Consider the following 24,704-nt stretch of genomic DNA (forward strand, 5'->3'; position numbering starts at 1 on the left):
CCACCAAGAATATCAGGGAAGGGGAAGGTTTCATCCCAACTCTCACACTCTGCTGGCTCACAGGGCAGGAACGAGCCGCAGAGCGCTGCTTTGTCCACAAACAGCAGCTATTGCAGCACACAGAGATCTGTAACCGCTTCACCCACGGGAAGAAAAGTCAGAGGATGACTTTAGGAGAGGTTTCGTTTGCTGGTTAGCAAGCTCAACCTTCAGAGACATGACAAATGCTCACTTGGGCACATGCTGGGTACATGCAGGTCAGCTCTGCCGTGCAGTTTGGGGAGCGTGCAGAGCATCCACAGATGGCCTCTAGCTTATCGGACACCTCATGCCTTCTGCACAAAGCTGTTGCTCGTACATGACACGAGGTGCTTGCTGACTCTGCCTCGAGCTGGAGCTATGGACCTACTGACAATGGCAGCATAGACAACATTGAAACCATTTCACAAACTCGTATCCAGCCCGCTTACAGCAATTATAACCTCGTCCACAAACAGCCTCAGGGGCAACCACAACCAGCTTGCTGATATTAAACTCTGTCTACACAAAGCATATGTGACATTTGAAAACATTCGGAAAACAAACCGAAAAAGCAGCCTTTTATCCTCTCCTTGTCTAGACGGTACACCCGCATTTCCAAACTCCAAGTCACCAACAGAGCACGCGATGCCCAGAGCGGCGAGGAGAGGCAGGGGCTGCTGGGGATGTGCTTACATTACCTCTGCTCACCCTGCGGGTACCGCACCAGGACGGTGTTGCTGGGTGCACTTTCACATTTTGGCAGGACAGCCGGGGCTGGAAGCGACCTCCCAGGACCGTGGCTGGCACGCTGTGACCGCTGGTGGTACTCGGGGTGGGAGATACTGTTACAGGCAGCGGGGGTCAGCAGCTTCATCCTCAGGATGCTTCTTCTGACATCATGAGATGAAATCTTGTTATTTATTTTTTCTTCAGTGAGGTATACCCATTCCTTTAAAAACAACTGACCCCAAAGTGTATTTCAAATAGCTGGCAGGTTTTTAGATCATATATACATGCATTCTTTCGGTCTGCTTTATAAGAGTGTGTTCTTCTCCTTGGCATTCTTCTTTGCCAACACAATCCCATTTTTAGAGAAGGAGAAGAACAGGAATGCTCAGCTCTCCATGACAGACACTGCTTTTTATCTTCCCTCTGACATCGAATATTAGAGACTCTATTACCGGACCTTAGGCAGGAGCCAGATGAAATCATGTCTCTTGTTGCTAAACAGCACAGTATATTCTGGCAGCATTGGCATCTCTAAACTACATATATATCTTATCTATTCCTGGAAATGCGTTCTATAATTTGAGGACCCACGAGTTCAGGACATAGGATAGAAACTAACTAAGGGACTAGCCTCATTTAGAATCAATACCCATGATTTTTTTTCCAGAAGATCCTTGCCTCATTTCATTTGATCCGAGAATGCTAAAATAAGCAGCAACTCAGTTCCTTTTTTTCCTGTATGGTTCTGCATTTATTTATGCAGACCTTGCTCCAAATGTGAGGAAACTGCTCCCCATTTTCACTTTTCTCTGAGAATTCACTACCTGCAAACTTTGAGCCATCTTCACACCACCTTTGTGAGGAGGTGGTATTTCTATTTTACAGGTGGAGAATTGAGACATCGAGAACCTAATTTCCGAAGTGTACACTGACTGCACAATGTGAAACACTAAGGGATGATGTTTTTTCTTGGAACTGTACATTAGGTATTCAGAGATAACCCTGTGGGAAAAAGATAATGTGTGCTCACATCATCAGCACTCAATTATGAAGCAAACATACAAAAGTCATCTGAAATTTTCATGGATCCCTTTATGTTTGCCATTGTCCGATTAGAATCCATGCTTCTGCAAGTTTACTAATTCACTGTTAGGTACATAAAATTTTAAAGAATACTAAGTTTGTGTAATATTTATTTGCCATCTAAAAATTAACCTTGAGGGTTCAGGGAAATGTTCGTATTTTATACATATATATATATATATGTATACACACTTAATGTTTGTCTTACACACATCACTCAAATTTGCTGCAGTCCCTCAAGCTTTTTTAGCTAATGGCTTCAGCTCGCAGTTGCTGGCAGTTCCAAACTTCTCACGTGTTTATTCCTGTAACATCTCAGACACAGGCTCTGTTTTGAATTACGAATTTAAACCTCATTACTTCTCTCATTTGCTATCAATTATATCACTGCAAAGAAGAGCTGGGCTCTCTAATCTGTCTGCGAATACTCTACCAGGCCAACACTTGCTTTTAGCATTTAGTTATTTGATTCCAGACAGACACAAAGAAACATAGCAAACTGCCCTGTAACCAAATTACGTTCATTACGCAATACATACCTCTGATTGCATATGGCAAGAGCAAGTTATCAAAGCCAGGGAAGCAAATCTCCTTCGGCAGAGCTCATGATGACATGTTTCAAAAACACACAAATCACTTGGGGATTAGCAGACCACAGAAATCATCGTGATTTCCAGTCCCAAATCAACACTGTGTTTAGAAACCTATTGTGCTTCCCAGATTCAGCATTACATCAGTAGGTTTTCAGCTAGTCAATAGGAATTGAGCTGAGTGACAAATAACTAAAAAACCAGACAGCAATTATTTTTTCCATGTTAACCAAACTAAATATATCACATTATACTCTGACTAAGAGTAGATACAGTAACCTCTTTCAAACTCTGAAGAGAATGATGTAAGACTGCAATCACCTAGATGAGCAGGTATCATGGAGTTGAATTACTGCTTCAAAAGCACTTAAAAAACAGAGGTTTAAGTTGTACCCTTATTCTTCTTTAGATCTAGTTCAAGTGTTCCATCATGCCAAGTGTTATGTCAAAGCAATATTGTAATGCTATGGATATAAATGAGATTAAATCAAAGAAAAACATGGGTTCAAAGTTAAAATACAGGTCTGTAGGAATGCAGGAGCTGCCTACACGAACAGGCACTCAGACTCTACAGAAGGAGCAGAAGGAGACAGAAGGACCAAGACACAGACGATCTGTCGCATCAGCCCCTATCAGATGCACAGAGTAACCAAAAATAGGGGGATTGGACACGAGCTTTCAGGATTCTCACACAGCCCAGGTTGTCCAGCTACCAGAGGCTGAACACCTCGTCTGTTTCCTCTGCTTGCCGAGGAAAACCACGGAGCTCTGTCACGGGCAATGAAGTGGCACGCAGGGGTGTGTCGAGGCACGTGCCATCTCACTGACTCGCCGGCAGCACGCAGCTAATGGCAGGCAGTCACGTGGCGACGGCTTAATGCGGTTTACAGAAAAAAAAAATAATAGAAAGCAACACCGAGCCAACTAAGTGCAAAAATTGCTGACTCTCCCCTGGATGAAAAACAAACAAAAACTCTCCAATAACACAAACAAAACAACAGAAAACCAAACAAAACAACAACAAAAACACAGAACCAAGATCCTTGCATAGGCTGAGTGAACCACAGCAAAGCGCTGCAATTTGAGACTGACCATGGGGAGGATAACGCTACCAAAGGTGACTTCTTCAAAGAGGTCAGATCTTTGAGCCCATGCAGCCACACTTCTGTGAGGAAGTGGGGTGGCTTTTAGGGCTCCTCTGATGAGAATTTATGCTTGTTTACCAAAAAAAATTACTTGAATTAAAGGAAGATGGAAATGTTCCCATTCAGCTCCTAACATGAATGCTCTTTCTGTAAAGTGCTTCCCTAGATGGGGAGTTACTCAGGGACACAACTGTAGAATGAGCATCATAAAATTTCTGGTCCCCACTGGCAATAAAATTCTGAAATTCACTCAGTAGCTTGAATACAAATGAAAATTTCTAGGTTTGAATTCTACTACAACATGAGAAGAAAACAGTACAAGAAACCTGGGTGTCAGACATCTCGCAGTGCAGAGGACTCCTGCCTGTGATTCATCCCTTCCTAGAGGAAAGCCCACGTCAGGTCTGTGTGACAGCCCAAAGCAGCAGGAAATTTCCAAATGGGTTCTTCTAAGCTCAGAGGAGCAATTACAGGCTTTTTTGTTGTTGTTTTTGAAAAAGTTGGTGAAGGTTTATTCAGTGTCACAGCGCTTGCAAACTACATGCACAGCTTTCTCTTAATTCACAGTTCCCGCAACAATGCGATGCAAGGCTATGAGGGCTTTAAAAATTAACACCTCTAAACAGAAACATTTCTCCTGTCAACCAAAAGCAATGAAGACAACACGCGGATCTTGAGAAAATTTAGCAAAGGCTAAGGAGCAAGAAGGGAAAAACAGGTTCATGCAAACAAATAACAAATGTCACAGAGCTGACAAGGGATACTGTACCCCTGGATGCTCAGAAGCTCACATCACACCTTGCTACTGTTGTGTCACAGTACTGAGGATTTAACACAACCAGTGACACTGCAGAAGAAGGAAGAGACAGCCCATGGGAAATTCAAGAAAACATGAAAAGTGGTGTTTAAGTCTTTTCCTCCCATGCCTCATTCTATCAGTGATGCTCATCAGCTAAGGAAGGAAGGAGATGTCATTTCATACCTGAGCACTGAAACACTTCCTCATGCCTGGGATGCAAACTAATACCCTCATATGCCACTAGAAGAACATTATATAAATAGTTTGGTACAAAATGCCTGGAAGACCCATTAGCTTTGCAGTAAATTCACTTTCCTGAGGGAAGAGGCAGGAGCAAAGAGGAGGGCAAAGCTGGAGGAAACCCAACTCATCTTGTCATGCATTTCTCCATTTCAGAAGGCATTTGGTGCAGGCTTCTCAGAATACTAATCTGAAAGCTACAAGGAAGGCTTGTTTTTGCAGAACAGACCTGGAGGTTGGATCTGAGAGCTGGCCCATATGTTTCACCCCAGTAAAGATGCTCTTAGGAGGAATGATGAATTGCCCCTTCCCCTCTCATTCACCGCTACACACCTGGTACACGCTGCAAATAAAAACAAACAAAAACCACCAACCTTCACAATTCAGCTAGTGCTTATGCCTAGGAGTATAAGACGCGATTGTCTTTATTTTAGTATATATATCGCAGTTATACTTAACATCCAAGCAGCATCTCTCCTTGGGTAGGGAGCTACAATGTGTTTTCCAGCCACTCGAGCTGCAAATTTCCAAAGGGCAGCACGGAGTGCACAGCCATCTCTTCTTGAGCAGTAAGGGGAGAACAATGAAGGAGCCTTATACATGTAGGCATGTCAAGCTGCAACGTGTTTCAGACTGAACAGTCAACAAAAAAAAAAAAAAAAAAGGCAGAAATGAGAGGAGGAGGAGCCTGGGAGCAGAGGCAGACCAGCTTGCCCTACAGACTGTAGATCAGGACTGGCAGAGCAGTGGTCATAGGGCAGCATTTCCCAAAGTATGTTGATCCACATCCTGCCCCTAAAGTGATTTTATCAGTCATGTTAGTCCCACTCCCAGCTGCAACTCAGCTATTCCTCAGCTACAAGCAAAGTTTCCTATTCGTTTGGCACAGATCTTTTCCCACTGAGCTCTGTGTGCCACCCCCTACACCCTGGGAAATGCTGCTAAAGGAAATACTTCAGGAAAATGGGAGTAAAGCAAAATATAGCCCTAGGCAGACAGAAGGCATTCACGGAACAGAACATTACAGCAAAGAGCAGAGACACTGCGGTGGGGAAAGCACACAACAGAAAAAAAGGCACAGAAATAACGCCATGTATGGTCAGTGCATTACTAATACCCTGAAGTTAAGAATTAAAACAGTTCTTGTTGGAAACCCTCCTACAGCAGTCTTGTTTTAACTCTCTGGTGAATAGGAAGAGATCATCGGTGGCTGACATGAGGACAGCATACTCAACCCATGACAGGAAGAGAAAATGGGTTGTAGGAATAATCAGAGAACTGCATTTAACAGTTCTGCAGTAATTTGTTGAGTGAGATACCAAAGCAATAACGAAATAGCAAGAGGAATACACATTCCCAACATTCCCCCAAAGATGCTGACATCTATTTCACCATTCCAACTTTGATTGCAAACTCTGTTACTTCGGTATCCTGTTTCTGCCAGTAGCAAATACTTCAGTCCCTCAGAGGAAAGGACATTTTCTCTGCCATTAATCCATAAGACAAGTGCACAATGCATGTCCTGAGTGAAAAGATTCGCAGATTGAAACTCCAAAAAATAAAGTTTCAGTGTGCATGTCCATTTTACTCATTTAGATAGAAGTGTTCCCCATAGCGTTGATCACAAAACTCCCCCCCTTAACATATTTCCCAGTCTTTGTCTTTCTAGCACTAAACTCCCCAAATCAAGAAATTGAGTAGAACAGCCTTTACATGAACACTTCCTAATTCCTTGAGTAATATCTCAGATCTTCTATGATGCATAATAAAAAGAATGTATCTGTTTAAACATTATACAGATATTAAACTGGATATGATCTAGCAGCTCATTTATTTTATTGCTATGTTAGGTCTCCCTGAATTTGTTAGCCTGATGCATGTTTCAGCTAGGCTACTGTTGCTGATGCAGCTAGGCTACTGCTACTTTCCCCACAATTTGTGAGATCATTCTGTGCTTCTTTTGAAGATTAAATAAGTTTTTCAAATGCTATTATCATTTTTTACAATACCAATAATTTAATCTTCCAAAAGCATACGTGCAACAGAATATTACTTTTTTTTTTTTCCAATCTTTTCAAGTTACAAATGTATTTTTTCTCAACTTTGGATTACAACAAATTGACACAGTCTAGCAGTTTGAAAATCAAGACAGTAACACCAAAAATAACACACACAAAAAAAATACCCTTTAAAAAATAACCTGAAAAAGGAAGGAAAAAAATGGAAAATCTGTAGAGAATGATGTCCCAGAGCAATCAACTGTTGAATTGAACTGTTGTGATTCAGATACCATTATGCAATTATTCTATTTTCTTGTGATCTGCTGCATACCTGCTCCAAAGTAAATTACCGGATAATCAGTGAATACAAACATGTGATAACTTGTACAGTTGTAATTGAAAAAGGTTACAGAATGTGATACTCAGAAGAGCGTAAATACCCGAGAGCATTACACTGAGCAGCACGTCCCTAGATGCATCTGCAGATGTGGAACCTCCACGCTGTTCCCTAACCCTGTCACATAGCTAGCTATATGCATAAAAACCACAAAGACACTGATTTACATAAAATTATCTCACTCCATTTTATTTAAGATTTTCTTCTCCAGTTAGTAAAAGAAAGATGTGTCTCTCTTTATACATATGTACAAGTTCAGTTATAAAAATAGACAGCACATTCAAAGAGAAAAAAAGGCTTGGCATTTGTCTGATTCCCTCTAAATATCATATATACATGTGAATACGAGGGGAAGGGGGAAGTCTTCATGAGTTAATTAAACACCATCTCCCCCCTCAATTATCCCCTGCAAATCTGTTTAAAAATCAATCTAACTAAGCTCAGTTTTGCTATTTTCAGGTGTGCAAATTAGAGGCAGAGCCAACAGGAAGCACTTGCTCCACACTGTAGGACGCCAGGCAAAGGATTTGGGGTTGGAAAAAAATTATAATAATAAAAAAGTCATCTTTTGCTGTCACAGCCCAGACCTGCAACTCATAACTTGCTTCTCTCAAGGGATTGAAAGTGCCCCAGAACAGCCTTTTAATTCAGTGTGTCAGACAGAATGTCCCACACCTAAATCTCAGTGCAATGCAGACAACGCTTACAGCAAAGCAAGGGGCTACAGAGGGGGTTTGTGCATTGAGAAAGGGGAAGGAGCAATCGGAGATGAGAACACAGACGGGCACTGGCAGCACTGCCTTCTATCAGCCTTACAGGAGACAGCTACTGGTACCCACAGGGAGCTCCACCAAGCTAGTACATGGGATGATCACAGAGATGAAGGGAAAACACACTGGAAGAATGGTCAATGGATGGTTGGGATATGAGACTTTTTTTTTTTTCCCAGGATTTGGCTGGAGATGGGAATGGCACAGTTCTCTCAGTGCTGTTTCTCACTGTTCCCCTCGCAGCACTGCTAGCTGCAGAGCCACGCTCTGCTATGGCACGCTGAGAGGAACAGCAGCAAACTCTTCCTCGGCCCTGCAGATTTCCCTGCTCTTGAGATTTGCACAAGTAGAGCCTGATTGTGTTTCTAAGCCTTTAAGAGTTCAGCACGTATCAAAAATTAGAAAAATCATTCTTAACACAGCAAGAGCTGGCAAGAACTCTGAAACACAGATCAAGCCAGTGGCTTGGAGCCTCTTTCATTGCAGGAAGCAGAGGCAGCGCTGTTACCCTCACCAGGCCTGCCAGAGCTCCTGTCACGCCTTGGCTCTGAACCTGCTCTAAACAAATGGTGCTGAAAAGAGTCCACTCCCTGGAAACCACCTGAGATACCTTCCTTTGCATTTCAAACTCTCAAAAAACAAAACAAAATCAACCAAACAAAAACCCCAGAGGCCCACGCTAGAAGAATCCATTAATCTTTTGATTACACATCATCCAGCTTAGCCCCCAGCTACCCCTGCATATACGCTGACCAGCTCCCAGTACAGAAATGTCTTCTGACTCTACAGGAGAGCCCTGGCATTCAGATATTGATTTCATAGGATACAACTAGAGCTGGGTTCCACTTCAAGCTACAAGAGAGTACACTCGTGTGACTTGAAGCACACAGCTCTGGGATATTGCATGGAGTACCTGGATGCTATCTTGGGAAATCTTTGTCAGATGTGTCAATAAAATACCATCCGACCACCTCAGTTACCCCAGACACCCCTTCCATCCTTCTTGCAGTGTCTGCAAAGATAATTTTTGGGATACACATAATCAAAGTGCTCACATAAACCACCCGTTCCCATTGTGCTTTGATTTTCTTTTCACACAGGTGCTTGATAGCAACAAGGCATTCATTTGCATGCCTTCACCTTGCAGGGTGGTCTACTCTGAAAGCCAACACAGTTCAGACAAGCTTTGGGGGTTCAAAATTACTACCGACCACCTGAGGTGTGGGCACCTTTGCTTTGCTTCCGAATTGGAGTTTCTGATATGAGACTGCTGGTCAGGTTTAAGCTTTTGGGGGTGCCACAAACACTGTTTCCTTTGCTCAAAGGGGAGCTCAAGGGAGAAGAGGCGCTTGAAGGTCCAAAATCTGCAAGTCCAGAAGGCCGAATAATTGCTGTTTGTAGAGGGCTGCTTGCAGACATGCCTAGCAATGGAAAAGAGAATCAAATTCCACGTGAGCATATCACTCCACTTGCAGCACTTAGGCAACAAAAAAAAATAAATTAAATGGCTACAATATACTAACACTTAGTCCCAAGACAACACTGCGTTCATGATTTATGAGATTTTAATGAAGAGGGATGGCCTAAACATACAAATCATCTTGCACTTACATCCTGGGATGACTATACGTGGTGTAAAGCTGAAGCTCCATCACCATTGGTTTAGACCATTTTAAACCTGATGCTGTAACTTCACCGTATCAGCAATATGGGAAAGACACAGCCAAACCCATGGGATAAACAACACTATCTAATCTGTCTGGGCACCAAAATGAAAAACAAGAGAGAAGTATTTGGTATGAGATAATTTAAAGGGCAGGTGAAAATTCTGCAAGATTAGCCTCTCAAGGTCATCTGCGGTGAAACTGGCTATCCTCTCACACCAGTACCGTGTCACATTGCGCTTTGCCTGGATCTCAGAATATACTGTACAAGCAATACCAGCAATACTTGCATCTATTTTTGACAGGCTGTAAACAAGCAATCGTCCAAACTCATGTGGTTGGCTCTGCTCTGGGTAGCCTGCTGCCTCCCTTTCCCCACATACCTTTAGAGACATTGTACCCGTACGCTGCATATGCTGCTGCAGAGGCTGCTGCTGCCCCTGCTTTGGCACCTGCCATTGCGGCCGCGCTTCCCGCTATCGATTTCCGGCTTCTGCCTTTCCCGGTGCCTTTTGATCCACCACCTGATCCTTTAGGGCGACCGCGGCTTCGACCTGACTGGCCTCTCCCAGTGAGAGGTGTATCTTGCATTGAAACCCCTTAAAAAAAAAAAAAGTGTTAAAACAGTAACTGCTATAGCATGTCAGATGGCTCACAAATAAATACAGCATCGTAACGACTTGCCATTTACATTCATGCTGTTCCTGTTAATTGATACTGTTCATTTACATTAATACAGACACTGTTAGCAAGTATTGATCTTATAAAAAGAAATCAGATATACAAAACTTGGCCATTCATTAATCACATCCTATTAACCTCGTTGTCATTATTGTTACGAATCCAATCCACAAAAAGATCCACAAAAATTCGGGGTTCTACTTAGGATGAAGCATTTTCTTACTGAAGATATATGTTCCTTCCATTTGCTATCTGTAAAGAAACTCATCAAGAACTAGGTCTCTCCTTATTTCAGAGTAAAAAGTTACAGTAACTAAAAACTGTTATCATTATTTAAAATTATAGCTGCTTTAATCACTCAGTGGAAATAGAGAACTCATTACTAGCCCTATGGCAAATTCAAGGAAAAACTTAAAAAGTTCTGTGGATGTCTGTAGCTCAGTAATATGAGCACTCTATAATATAGGAACAAGGGAAAAAAAAACTCATAAGAGTAACTAACACAGGAAAAAGGAAAGTGTGATGAATGACTATAAACAGATTTCTTATCAAATCAGAAGTTATTCCTCAATGAAATAAATTATTTTTTGCTCATCTTGCCAACCATACACAGAATCTGATTAAAATGCAGAACACATACCAACCAGACATACAAAGTCAAGGTTTAATATGTGTTAGTAAGTCAAGGCAAGAGTACTGACCATTCATGGTATCTGAAACAGAGCCAGTAATGGAAGCAGGAGAGTTTGTTGCCCTTGACTGAGGTGCTGAAGAAGCTGGATCGTCCACAATCACAAGCATATCACTGCTGCTCTCATCGGGAGGAATAGAGCCCATATGTAATTCACTGCTGATGGATATCTAAACATGACGAAGAACAAAGCCGTTAGCTTCTCACATTAGGAAAGGGAAGGGTTCAAACATAGTAAGACACACAATCGCAAGTAATTGGTACTTGTTCTGATCTCTCTCATTTTCCCCAAGACTTACAGCATGATACATATCCTGCCTAGTCACACTATACCCTCTATTTACATGCTGAACAGCATTAAAGACCTCCAGGAACTACTTTATTTCAACTGATGAACATAAATGTTATCAGCAGGAGACTGAGAGGCTCAGCAGAGACTTAAGAAAACTGCGGTTTAACTGCGCTTTTTTTCTCAGACTACAAGAGAGAAAACAATAGGACTCTTAACCTGTTAACTAGTGCCAATAAAAATCTTTATCAGCAAGGGAACAATACAATATAGTAATCTTAGTCAATATGGCATATAACAAAATATATATGCTGCCAAAAATTGTTCGCAATTCTTTATTAAAAATATGAAAGAAAATATAATGTGTACCATTGGAAACTTACAATTTAAATTCCAGATTAAAAGCCACACTAATTCAGAATCAAAAGCAAGAGGTTCAGAGCATGAACTTGCTTTACGAAAAGACAAAGACAGAAAGTGAAGACATGCATAATGGCATATCAACAGAGGAGTTCCAGCAGGCAGCTTACTGCAGCTGCTATGTTTTCAATAAATTAGTTTCACTTTCTTGGTTCACCTTTCAGACATCTCATTTCCATACGTACTTGAATTCTGTATTAACTGAAATGTCAGAAAGCAAGAACCCTACTAGATCTAAGATCACAACTGAAACAGCACATAGTTTAAAGAAGCAGGCAGTCTCACCTCACTGAAAGGGCTGGGCATGGCAGAATCTACACTAACGAAGGAGTCATCCCCATCAGCAGACAGGTTGGAGTTATCAGCTGAGGGAACAAACGGGATCACGAGGTTCATGCCCTCTTTCTTTCTCTTCCCATCCAACTCATCTTCCTTCTTCTTCTGAAATAAATAAAACAATACAGGGAATGAAAAATGCAATTAAAACCGAAGCGGAACATGCAAATTAAAATCTCAATGTCTAATGCAGTATTGTAACTCAAAGGAATGCCATGTACAGAATTATCCGAAGCAAGTTTTTGAAGGACAAAGTAACAGAACCCTTAAAGGCTGTCTTTAGATATAAGTAGTTTTTTTCTCTTCTTTGTAAAATAGTTTGAGTGCTGTAGAATTACTTTTATAGAACTACTCTGATTTCCATTGCCTTCTGGAGTAAGCTCAAAATTCTTTATCATTATAAAAAAAATAATTAATGCAAAGCCTCCAATACTCAAATATTCTGGATTTCCATAAAAAAGATTTAATAATTTTTAAAAACAAACAAACAAACAAACGAATCTTCTGTCTTTCTGCACAAGTCACATAGCTATTTGGGATTTATCTATGTTTGGTTCTTTATTTGTATTATTTTTTCACCTTTGCAAAACAAAATCTTAATTAAGTCTCCATTTTATATGCCATAGAACAATTGGTTGTTTTTTTTTTGTTGTTTTTTTCAAATTTGAGTCCCCAAATTGTTGTCCGTAGACTACTGATGATCTACTGTGTTGTATGGATATGCAGTACTTCTTTATTTTTGAAGTTGCAAATGATACTAAAATACAGGGAACTGTGCATTACTTATTTTATAACATCCCTCTTCCGTGTAGGAAGTGCCAGACTGACATTCAATGGTGAAGAGAACACTTTACTCATTCGACTGCCTTTGCATAAAATACTACATAATAGTGTGCCTAACGTTTTTCAGGCTCTCTGTGTCACTGACACAGGCAACCTCTCTGCATCAAGGTACCTTTTCAGCATATTTTTCCCTTTTACGTTTACGTTCCTTCACACGATTTGTTTCTTCTTGCTGTCGCTTCTCTTCTTGACGCTGACGCACTGTCAGAAAACAAGCACAAAGTTGTTGTTGCTGGAAAGATACTTCATACCCTTTTGTGAACCTTACAAGAAATTCTGGTTATAACAGAATTGTGAATAAAAGCCTCCTATATTGAAACTAAAGCACGATGAAAAACTCAAAGTAGAACTGCTATATTTAAACTCTTTTCATCCAAATTACTAAAAAGCCTTACAGTTGAAGTTTTTTTCAAACATATCATTAAGCGTACCTCTAATACGGATTCAAAACTGCGGTGCAACACAACATTTTTATTGATACTTTTCTTGTCGTGACCTACTTAATTCTTGTCTAAGCTCTGTCATTCAGGAACAATGTAATGATCCTGAACAAGTGCCAACAAAAACTATCACATCATCATGTCTCTCTTGCACAACCTCACCCCTCAGCTCAGCAGTGATATGAAACCAGCTTGTACTAACAGGAATGGCAATACAAAATGAGCCAGGAAACGGAAGTGGTTATCAGAAATACATGTGTTTGTAGAGATAAAAACACAGATTTAAAAAACTAATGGTTGAAAAAACTAAGTGGAAGATGGAGAAAACGCTACAACACGAATTTCACATACATTTCTTTTCTAGTTCTTCATCATCCAGTAGAAGGCTGACCACCTCTTTTGGTTTCAAAGTGTCAGGTTTGAAATTGCCACCTGAAATCACCATTCGCTGGATCTAGGAAAAAAGAAAAAGGAAAAAAAGAATAAATTACTCAAAGGATCCATTTTCATTATCCTTCACTGAAAGCCAGCCAAAAAAAGACGTAAATGCAAGTGTGTGTAGTCAGAATTGATTCAACTTCTCTGTCATACTACAGTTAGTAGCAAAATTTAAGGAAAGATTTTATTGAGAATGTAATTATTAAAAAATGAGAAGCAACTGAGCTAGAAAGGAGAAAATTGTCATCCATTGTACCAAGCTGTATACTTCTAAAGCACCACATAATAATAATATCTATTGCTTAATACATTGCTGAACTCAGAGTAAAACTACAGCAGTACCCCTATAAAGGATAAATTAGCAGTCCTATTTTTCAAGTAATCTGTATAGAGGATCATGCAGATCACATTCTTAAAAGGTACAACATACTTAATCTCCTTCACTGAAAACTAAATCTCCATATTGAGTCAGTGTCTCAGTTTAAGCAATTCACTCAGCACAAACAACTTGATTAATTCAACTACACTAAAAAAGTAAATAAATTCCTAAATAATAACAATAATAAACCAACCAACCAAACAAACAAACAAAACAGTAAGAGGTGCAACTCAGCAAAAAAGAAGAAGCTTTAGTGTAAGCCAATTTTGATGATTTGGAGCACCCCCAAAAAACTACACTTATTTTCAGGTTGGTATCAGGTTACTAAGTGCAGTCTCCCACATCAAAATGGATGAAATTCAACAAGGGAAATATGAATGCATTCAGCTGGAGATGCTTCAGTTGCTTCAGTGCTACGACCAGCATCTAGTTAAGACAAAAGCTAAAAGAAATCCCAAGTGCACACAACATCTGAGCCTCATGTATAGTATATCTATTGCTACTAAAGCAACTGTGGTTAATTTTTTCTTGCCAGTAAAGTATCATGAGGTTTAAAGTTTCTAATACATTTATCACTTGATGCTGCAGGAAAATGAGCCCTTCTGGCAACCCTCACAGCTCAAAAACTGTCCTTTAATTACCTTTCAAGTTTCTTCAAACAAATCAGCTGTGGTGTAACAGTATAACATTAGAGGAATCAGTATTGCCCTGACACAGCAAAGACGCAAGCTCTAGCTTTAAAGAGTCCCAAGTAGTTTCATTGCATCATAAGAAATAGTTTCCATGAAGTCATTGTGTAAATACTTAGCTTCTTCCCAGTTTATATAATGCAGCTGTAATGATGCTGCGCTAGCAACAGATTTGTTTGTTTAAACAAAGACATTCCCTTTTGGTTTCTATTATATGCATTCCATGCATATATATATATATATGTATGTATATAAATTGTTTTAAAAGTGTGTGTGTATATATATACACACACTATATATATAAAAAAATGTATATATATGTAGTGTGTATATATTTATATATTGTAATTTATAATTTATATATAATAATTTATTTACTCATTTTGATGCACATTTTTTGATAAAAGTTTCTGTAACTTCTTGTTCCAGACGATTTCTTTATTCCTACCTCACTCTTCTCCTTAGCTCTTTGTAAGATACGCTCCTCAATGGTGCCTTTGCATATCAACCGGTACACAGTGACTTGTTTTGTTTGACCCAGCCTATGTGCCCGGTCCATGGCTTGCTGGTCTACTGTTGGGTTCCAATCACTGTCATAGAAGATGACCTGTAAAAGAAAATCAGAACATAAATGATTAAATAAAACCATATATTTAGAGTACCTGCAGATTAAACAAACAAAAAAACAAAAACTAACAAGATGATAAAAAAAGTTCCACTACACACCTCACAGAATCACCTGCCCACTGTAGGCTGCATTCACCTAGCTTTGTCCACTCCATTAAAATCTTTCCCAATGCATTTCAAATATATTCAAACTAATTGACAGTGAATGTTTCAACTTCAACAGAATGTCTTAAATGTTTTCTTCAACAAATCTGCTTTAGAGGCACCAAATTCTGGAGTTTATCACCATAGTCTAACATTGTCATTTGATAAGTCTATAACTAATTACATTGTGAAGCCACTTTTGGTGTTATTTACCTTAAGAAAAAGCCCATCAAATCAGGATTTCACACAAAAAGTAATATTCTGTTTTTTTCCAAAATCTGAATAAAGCCTTGTCTAGTCTAATAACTGTAGTGCTTTCACCAAAAAAAAACTGAAATACCACATCACATTCACGTTGTCCTATCATTCTACCTGTACCTTATGCACAGTACACATAAAAAGGAAACATTAAAACCATTTTAGATGAAGTATTCAGAAAGCTACAAAACCACAGAACTAAGAATGCTAATGCAAGGAGCCTGCACAAACATGCCTGTGTTTCCATCTTTTTTTTTCCCCCATGTTGAAGCAACTTCAATCAAGAGAAGTTTACAACTCTGAAGCTATTATAGGTAGCTTTCTTCTGATTTCTTTTAAGTAATACCAAGAGATTTTTACATTTAAAGATATTTAAAGAATTACATCATAGTTTTGAATCAGAGATTTTTGGTTTTGTGTGGCTAAGCACTACAGTCTGTCTTGGGTTCAAATCTGCCTGCACGTAAGGTATTATGTTAGAAGCACAGGAACAGCAGTTACTGGAAACATAAATGGTTCATGTAGGTCAGTATTCCCTCCCACAGTGATTGGTGCAAGTGCTCAACAGTGCAAATCCTTGCAATCACCTAAATCAGGATGCTTCTACACCTCAGGCACATGAGAAGGAATAAATCTATCTTTCCTGACTAGCTGATACTCATTTAGAAATACAAGCACAACTCAACTGCCATTACTTCATTCTACTGTGCACAGAAAAAAGGTGGCTGATACCTGTGCTCACTGATTCCTTTGCTGCTGCGCCTTAGGAGTAAGCAGCCATGCAAGAGACAGCACTCGTATGAAAGTGTCATTGCATTTGTAGACCCCTTTAGTCACCCAACTTCTTTCTAGACTCTGCTGCTGATGTATGTGGGGAGAAGGAAGGTATCTAACAGCAACCAAAAACTGTACACCGGGTGCTCAATATCCTGCAACTTTATCACCAAGTTAATATTGTATTACAAATATAAGCAGAGTAAACAAGCCTAGGCAATTTCATTATGAGAATGGAAGCACTAATATTGATCAGCATAGATATAAGAGTTCTAGCTTCCACACAGCAACACCCATTTTCCCACATATATTGCGAGTCTGGGAGGCAGGAGATGAGCAGCTTGGTAAAAATGGTGTTTGGCAGCACAGGAGAACTGAAATCTGAGTATCAGAAAGCTGATTTTTTGTGTTTTGTGTTACTTTATGAAACTTCACCTACCGTATCTGCAGCTGTAAGGTTAATGCCCAAGCCTCCAGCTCTTGTGCTTAACAGGAACACAAAAATATCATTCCTGGAGAGGAAAGAGATTTAAAAAAAAAAAAATTATTTTGTGCATGAGGAACAAGAAGTAACCACAGAAGTAAATTTTTTGACCCATGTGAAGTGATCAGGGCTATTTTTATTACTCGAACACTTCAGAATGTTTTGTGCTGTTCATGATCGAGAGAAAAACACACGAAAGAAGTTAATACACAAATGAGGACTGCTTGAACACACAAGCATTCAGTTCGCAATAGCAGCTTCTTATCTCTATCAAAACAAACCAGAGCTTGTTTATCTTGCCCACGTTGGAAATTAAGATTTCATATAGACAAAGAACAATTTATTGTTTCACAGAACTGATCGATGTTAAGAAATAAAATAAAATAAAATCTTGAGTGTTGTGCCCTAACAACATTCAATTGATAAAGAAAGAACAATAAAGTTGGAACTGTGTAGATGCAATTTTTGTTCTAAATTTGGTGCTTTGAACAGAACAAACAACTCTTAGAGGAAAAAATGAACAACCTTCATATAAAAGCAAGCTGGCAAACACAGAAGTACATTTTAAAAGGACAAGGGTCTGTCAGCAGAAACAGAAATCCCTCAGTCTAAGAACTCAACTACGGCCACAACTGTGCTGATTTGCATTAGAAGTTTTATTCTTTTGTCCAATTTTCTTATCAGCAAAATGAAAATAAATTGATTCATCTCAAGATAGCAATGAAATGATAGTAATGAAATTGTGATTTACTGTAGAATGTTTCAAAGATGACTATGTGAGACATTACTAATAGTTGGATACTGCACAATAGGAAAAGTCATTCATTTCACTCTAACTTAAGCTCTTTGAGACACACTGTCTGTAAGTAAATTCCATTATTACTGCACACAGGCTGTCCTTCCCACCTTGGGCATTTTAACTGTATTACATTTACATTCTTTGGAATTCCTCAGACAGCATGAAAGTCAATGACAGATCAGTAGCTTCAGTGAACACAGCCCCCAGTAGAACAGGCCATAACACAACATGGATCACCACTCCATGGCATAGTTCAAGGAAGACATCTCTGAACACCTCACTGGAAGTTCCATAAAGCCTCATGCAGTCATATTAGCCCCAACGGTTAGAGTTGCTGGCATCAGATTTAGGAATGTTGACTACTAACAGAGATACTAGGCATCCCAATACCTGATTTGGAATAATCCTCTACAGATAATAATCCTTTACGTAACTGAGGCAGTTGAGGCACACTAGGCAAGCAACCGTAAAAGCGCTTTAAGTCCTAGCTGCAGTCTGAGGAGTTGGAGAAAAGGGAACAGAGTTACTCAAACTCAATGGCAGCTCTAACACGGCACACACAGAAAACAAAGGAGACAGGTCTATATGACGGATCACCAAGTTCTGATCAAAATTCAATTGGTAACAGCAAAATCAGGACTTCCACTGAGGTTGTGAACTTCGCTAGTGCCAGTGGTGTGGGGTCAGCAGAATGTAATTGTGTCTAACACCATTTGGGTCCCTCTACAGGTTGGCACAAAGCAGTAGTAAAGGGACCCCAAAGAGGTTGATGTTCTTTGACAGTACACATCAAGAGAAATGCTTAAGAGAAGACACTGCAATACGACATCCTTTTGGTACCACACTGTCCATACAATAATGCATGCACAATTAGTAAGAGACCAAAAATTCCTGCTGAATAAGCAGCACGGGGCATCTTGATTATGTGTCAGCAGTCTGTCCCCAAAAGTCCACTCATCTAATCTAAGGGTCTTCATTAATTTATTCTTAAATAATAAACTTCTATTCATTAAAGGTAACCTGACCCTTGCTGTAGTAAGTACAGGTATATCGCCTGCTATTATGCATATGCTAGTACAACTCAGACATAAAAAAAAAAAAAAGAAAGGTTTTGGAATCTATATTCTTACAGGTCAGGTAGAACCAACTACGTTCTCAGGACTCATGCTTTAAGGTATTAATTACCAGTCTTTACCTGGCAAGGTTGTATCGTAAAAAACAGACTCTCAAAAAACCTACTCTGGTCCAACAAGAGATTCTTTTTTTCCCTCAAGAAGTTGCCAATAGAGGACCAAAGTAATTATTGGCATCGCTAGTAGGTCAAGGGAGGTGATTGTCCCGCTCTACTCTGCGCTGGTGCGGCCTCACCTCAAGTACTGTGTGCAGTTCTGGGCACCACAGTATAAAAAGGACATGAAACTGTTGGAGAGTGTCCAGAGGAGGGCTACGAAGATGGTGAAAGGCCTGGAGGGGAAGACGTACGAGGAACGGCTGAGGGCACTGGGCCTGTTCAGCCTGGAGAAGAGGAGGCTGAGGGGAGACCTCATCGCAGTCTACAACTTCCTCGTAAGGGGGTGTCGAGAGGCAGGAGACCTTTTCTCCATTAACACCAGCGACAGGACCCGCGGGAACGGGGTTAAGCTGAGGCAGGGGAAATTTAGGCTTGACATAAGGAGGGGGTTCTTCACAGAGAGGGTGGTTGCACACTGGAACGGGCTCCCCAGGGAAGTGGTCACTGCACCGAGCCTGTCTGAATTTAAGAAGAGATTGGACTGTGCACTTAGTCACATGGTCTGAACTTTTGGGTAGACCTGTGCGGTGTCAAGAGTTGGACTTGATGATCCTTAAGGGTCCCTTCCAAGTCAGGATATTCTATGATTCATAAATATAAAAGCCAAGAACTCTGAAATTAGAAAAGGAAGGTTTCTGGCAGTCTGTACAAAACTCTATCTTGAGCTATGGGCATCCGAGAGGAATTGAAACCAAGCTGTCATTCTCTAGACTTTATCTTCCAGGTGCAGAGCTGAAGACGACAGCAGGTACCCATGCACAGTTAAGCAATCCTTGGCCAGGAAGTCTTTTGACTTTTACAACAATAGTGGAACGTGCACACAGTCACCTGAACACTTCTGGAAATGCCATATGGAAAGGAAAGAAAGAGGACAGTGGCACAGACTACAGGAGTGAATTATCACTCGATGGTTACATATTTTCAGCATCCTACTAGGACATCCTGCAGGATAGTTTAGTCTCAGTCAGGCTTTTTTTCCTGAAAACATTTCTCATAAGTAAATCATGTATAAGAGGAACTCGAGTAACATTTTAATAGGAATTCTTGTTTATACTGGCTGACCTATATCTCAAAGGGATTTCCTGTTGAAATGATTATTTTTCTTTAGTTGTTCTATTCATTAATAAAAACAAATTTCTTTTTATTAATAAAAACAAGTTTTTTGACTTCTTTGGTTGAAGGACCTTACAGGAAGAAGTGTCAGCATTCCAGGAGGACATCCTAACCAGCAAGGAACCTGTTTTTGACAACTGGGAACAGAGAAAAAGGCACTGCACGGTCCTCTCACTCCAGGTACTTGGCTCATACTCTTCTAAAGTTTTATTGCTCTAAGGAGTTCACTAAAAGCCTTTTCATTGCAGCACAGTTATTCAGGTCTTCAACCCTTATGAACGAATGGCCTGAAAGGTTTTGTACACATTCTTCCTCCTGTCTTCTGCTGTGATACCTTGGGACTGGTGACGCAAGGACTATCGTCTAGAACACTGTGCTTTCACCTCGCAGTGAACAACAATCTGTGAACCTAGCTTGTCTGAAAAACAAAAATGACCTCCTTAAAAGCTCACATTCCGCATTCAGGAAGGGTAACCTTACTGTGAACTACTACACCAAAGTGACATCCTACCAAGCTGTATTTCATGATTAAAGGGAAACTTAATAACCATAAATCTAATTATTTATTTGTAATGTGCCCCAATAGAGACAAGGTTATACTGAAATATTTGAACTTGTAACAAGATGACTACATAGTTTTCTTTCCTGGCAGGCTAGTAGGAATTGAAAGAATCCATTTTGTTCTACTAAATTGAACAGGTTAGCACGTCTTACTATTTAATAACCCCTCCCCCCCCTTTTTTAACTATTATACATATATTAGTTTAAGCTATCTTAATAAATCCAACTGTATTAAAGATAAACTTATTTATTTATATTCTGTGAAACATGCTTAAGTGATACGGTGTGTTTTTCAGCAAAGTAGGTCACTTCCAAAGCTCTAGCATACGCAGTATTTTCAATTTCATCTTCAGAGTGTCGGTTTTCAGAACATGTAATAACTAAAGAACTTTTGCTCTGTTTCTGTCAACCTTCTTTATAAGCAATAGCATACTTGGAATGGCAACAATCATGGGTACACTAAAATTTGCTATTGTACTGTCTCAGAAATGATGAATTTCTAAATACAAATGGATTTAATAATAACATGAATATCAACACTCAGCAAACCACCAAGAAACTTTCAGATCATGGTTATTATACAAGATACTTTAGGGCAAATTTCATTTATTTACATTAAATCTTATACCAACTATATACATGTGATTTAGTACAAAAACACCTTTTAAAATATGTTACCTGTTCTGAAAATCTGCTACCATATCCCTTCGTTCAGAAATCTTTGAAGAACCATCCAATCTCATGTATGTATGTTTCCTATATACCATATATTCCTGCAAAGAACACATATGAGAAAAATATAGTTGGTCTAAGAACTGCTCGATTTTAATTATTCACACAATAAATAAATAAATAAATAAATAAATAAATAAATAAATGAATGAATGCAGAATTCCTGCTTAGGAGGAAAAAAGTACCTAAATGTCACCAGTAAATGCTATAATCAATCTATAATCAATCTTCTGTAAGCAGTACTTCATAATGATTTGAGAAATTAAAGCTACTGTTAATAATTTGTCAGTGTTTGCATTTCACAAAAGGTAAGAGATAAATTATGTTGTCATTTCAGAGTTAGAGATGTATTAGCCGGGCTGCACAGTGTTACTATGGTACGTGCCATTTTCTACAAATAAATGAATAAGTAAGTAAATAAAATCACTAACGTAGGAAATGTGATTTCACAAAGTCTGAACTTTTAGCAAATCCTGAGCTCTCACTATATGAGCGAACCTTTTCTAACAAAGCAAACATACCTGCTGCCTGTCGATTTTGAACCTTCTGACTGGTGGTTTTAAAAACCTGGTACTGTGCACTAATGTCTGCCCAGGCTTTATTTCACTAATAAAGAGCCTGTGAACCTCACTGCATACAGGAACACTTTGAAACACTGGTGTTAGCCCACAGCTCGTGCCAAGCAGTATAACTGAAACCAATGCCTGGGACACAAATCAAATGGCATCAACCAGGAATGCTGTAGGCAAAGGATTTTTCCAATTTTTCATGCTCTAAAATACTTAGTATTTTCTGGTAACCATGCAATTACCAGTAAAATCTGAACTACACAGAAAGCTCCTCAGGCTATGCACATATCCTTAGAGTATTTTCGCAAAGATATCCTCTGATATTTCAACACTGAGCCTTGGCTGACGAGATGCAACTCCTACTGGTCACATTTGTTAGATTTAACCCTACTGGTTCATGCATCTCTTCGAGCTGTTGTGACTGGAAATGAAGAGAGAAAGGAAACAGATGGTGCTTTAGCAACAAGAAGTATGGGATTCATCTTGCTCCAAGCCTCAACGTTCAGCAGATGAAGAACTGATGTTCAGTGAGAAGACATGGCAGTGTCTGCACCCTAACGAACCTTCTGACAGTACCATGCTCAGTTCTCTCTTTTTTTCTTTTTTTTTTTTTTTTAACCTATCCTTCGGGCTCCTGTTTCTTTTCTGTTCTGCTTCTCTACTGCATAAGGGGTGAAAGAGCTGCCATACTATAAGAATCTTCAGTGTTGTACTGGAGAGAAGCTTCAATGCATAGACAATGAAAGCAAAAAATAAGTAAATAAAATTAACAATGCAGAAATGGCAAAAAGTCACTTTTTTTCTCCCCTCTACAAAGCAGAGCTCATGGCTAGTAGCATTTTAGTAACACGTCAACAGAATTTTAAAGCAGAGAACAACTACTTAACTAGAGGGCACTCAAGCCCTAATTTACTATTGATTTATTTCATTTCTACAACAGCTTTCTGCTACCAGCTAAAAGCAGAGAGAGCAATACAGTTGTCAGCTAGGAACTATGTGACCTTTCCTCCAAATCTGATTAATCATTTTTCAATTATCATAAGGGCTTTTTCTTTCAATTTCTTTTTTACTGTCTTTATCTGTCTTTATGCTGATTCAGTATTTCAACATCTTTAGTCTTCCCTCTTCTCACTATTAACCACCTTTTCATGGGCATCTTCAAACCAAGCTTCAGCATAAACAGAAAACAACAATTTCTATTCAGTCAAGTTCATTTATCCTTATCCCAAATCTTAGACTTTTCCACTAACACACAATTTACAAAAGAATAAGCTATCCTCCTACATCTGTAATACCAGCACTCATGGTTGTATGTGCCATGAAACTAGCTTAGTATCTTAGCTAATTGTATCTTCAACATTGCTCAACAAGTTCTGGTCTGCTTCTATCCACCTTCCTATGATCAAAAAGGATACTTCACAGTACTCTTACAGTGCTTCTAAGAAATATCCTTTTTTGTGAGCTAGTTTTATTCAATAACTTCATTTTTTTTTTCAAGTATTAACAGTATACTCTCTCATTTTAGGGAAAAAAAATACAACTTATACTACACTTGCCAGTAGTTTAGTGTTTTGATCACTTGAAGAAAGCTGATGTTTTTAGCTTTAAGAAAAAGTGAAAGAACTCTGAAGGCAAATGACCTACGTAAGAACTAATATACATGGTCCCTAACTGCAATTCAGGAAGATACTTGATGACTACACATTTTTCTACTTCCCAAGAAGAATAAAATATCAAGAAAACATAGAAAAAGATGCCACCATCTGATCCTTGGAAGGACTGACATCACACCACTACTGCACTGTATCTTGCAGTCTACCACAACTGAGACAAAATGAAGAACTAACAATAAGCACATGAAGAGGTGCAAGCTGGCAAATACTCTTTCTCAAAAACCAAATATGGGCTACCACTGTGTTTCACAGAAATAATAATAAAAAGTCAATGATTGGTCACATGGGGACACTTACACTAGACTTACTTGAACTTCTATCTGACAATCTTTTATAGTGTAAGGGGTCAGCAAGTCACCAGATTTATTAATCTAAGAAAAATAATATCAGTAACCCTGGCAGCAAAGAACCTATACTAACAAGCAATGAACTGATTATGGTAAAAATATGGTACCATTAAAGTAAGTGCTCTTCAAGGCTTTGACACTGATATTTTCTCAAAAATTATAAAATGTTTTAACTTCATCTTATTTCATAGTCCAAAGTGAGTATTGTTGTTTTAACATAACTAATAAACTTACTTCATGCAGAGTATAATTTGAGCTCATACCATATCAATTCAATGTGATTCCCACTGAAAACATGGACAATTACTCTTCCATACAGAAGAAAGCAATCACATTGACAAAAACAAACATGATGTTAATCTAGAAAAGTATGAAATACACATCTGCATGAAATAACAATAATGAAATTGTATTTTATCCCTTTCTGTTGAATTTTTTTTTCCTCTTTGTATTTGTACCTGCCATTTCATAGTGCCTAAATTAAGCAGTAATTCTTCTTCAGCTGAAGCTAAATCAAACAAGCATGTTAACTTTGTAAACAACGTGCCTTGTGCTCTCTGCCCTGCACAGATTAGGCTAGTATGATATGGTAGCAGTTACACTGACACAGTCAAAATGCTGTCAAAAGAAATAGGGCAGCTTATGTTCTTACATATGCAAGCAGGCTGAGGGGATGTATTTTGTTAAC

General features: G+C 39.2%; 1 protein-coding gene across 1 annotated transcript in view; it reads right to left on the reverse strand.

Moving 5' to 3' along the window:
- Positions 1–7,166: 7,166 nt before the first annotated feature.
- INO80 (INO80 complex ATPase subunit) overlaps positions 7,167–24,704 on the reverse strand; it is a 66,635-nt gene continuing 49,097 nt past the window's right edge. Inside the window, exons 28-36 of the mRNA XM_068683854.1 lie at positions 21,374–21,468; positions 16,887–16,959; positions 15,093–15,251; positions 13,490–13,592; positions 12,811–12,899; positions 11,805–11,960; positions 10,821–10,980; positions 9,822–10,037; positions 7,167–9,195 (exon numbers count right to left, since the gene is read on the reverse strand). Of these exons, the coding sequence (XP_068539955.1) occupies positions 8,978–9,195; positions 9,822–10,037; positions 10,821–10,980; positions 11,805–11,960; positions 12,811–12,899; positions 13,490–13,592; positions 15,093–15,251; positions 16,887–16,959; positions 21,374–21,468 (1,269 nt within the window). The 3' untranslated portion in view covers positions 7,167–8,977. The remainder of the gene's footprint in view (positions 9,196–9,821; positions 10,038–10,820; positions 10,981–11,804; positions 11,961–12,810; positions 12,900–13,489; positions 13,593–15,092; positions 15,252–16,886; positions 16,960–21,373; positions 21,469–24,704) is intronic.

Source organism: Anas acuta, chromosome 5 (assembly GCF_963932015.1).
Source record: "Anas acuta chromosome 5, bAnaAcu1.1, whole genome shotgun sequence".
In the NCBI taxonomy this organism is placed as follows: domain Eukaryota; kingdom Metazoa; phylum Chordata; class Aves; order Anseriformes; family Anatidae; genus Anas; species Anas acuta.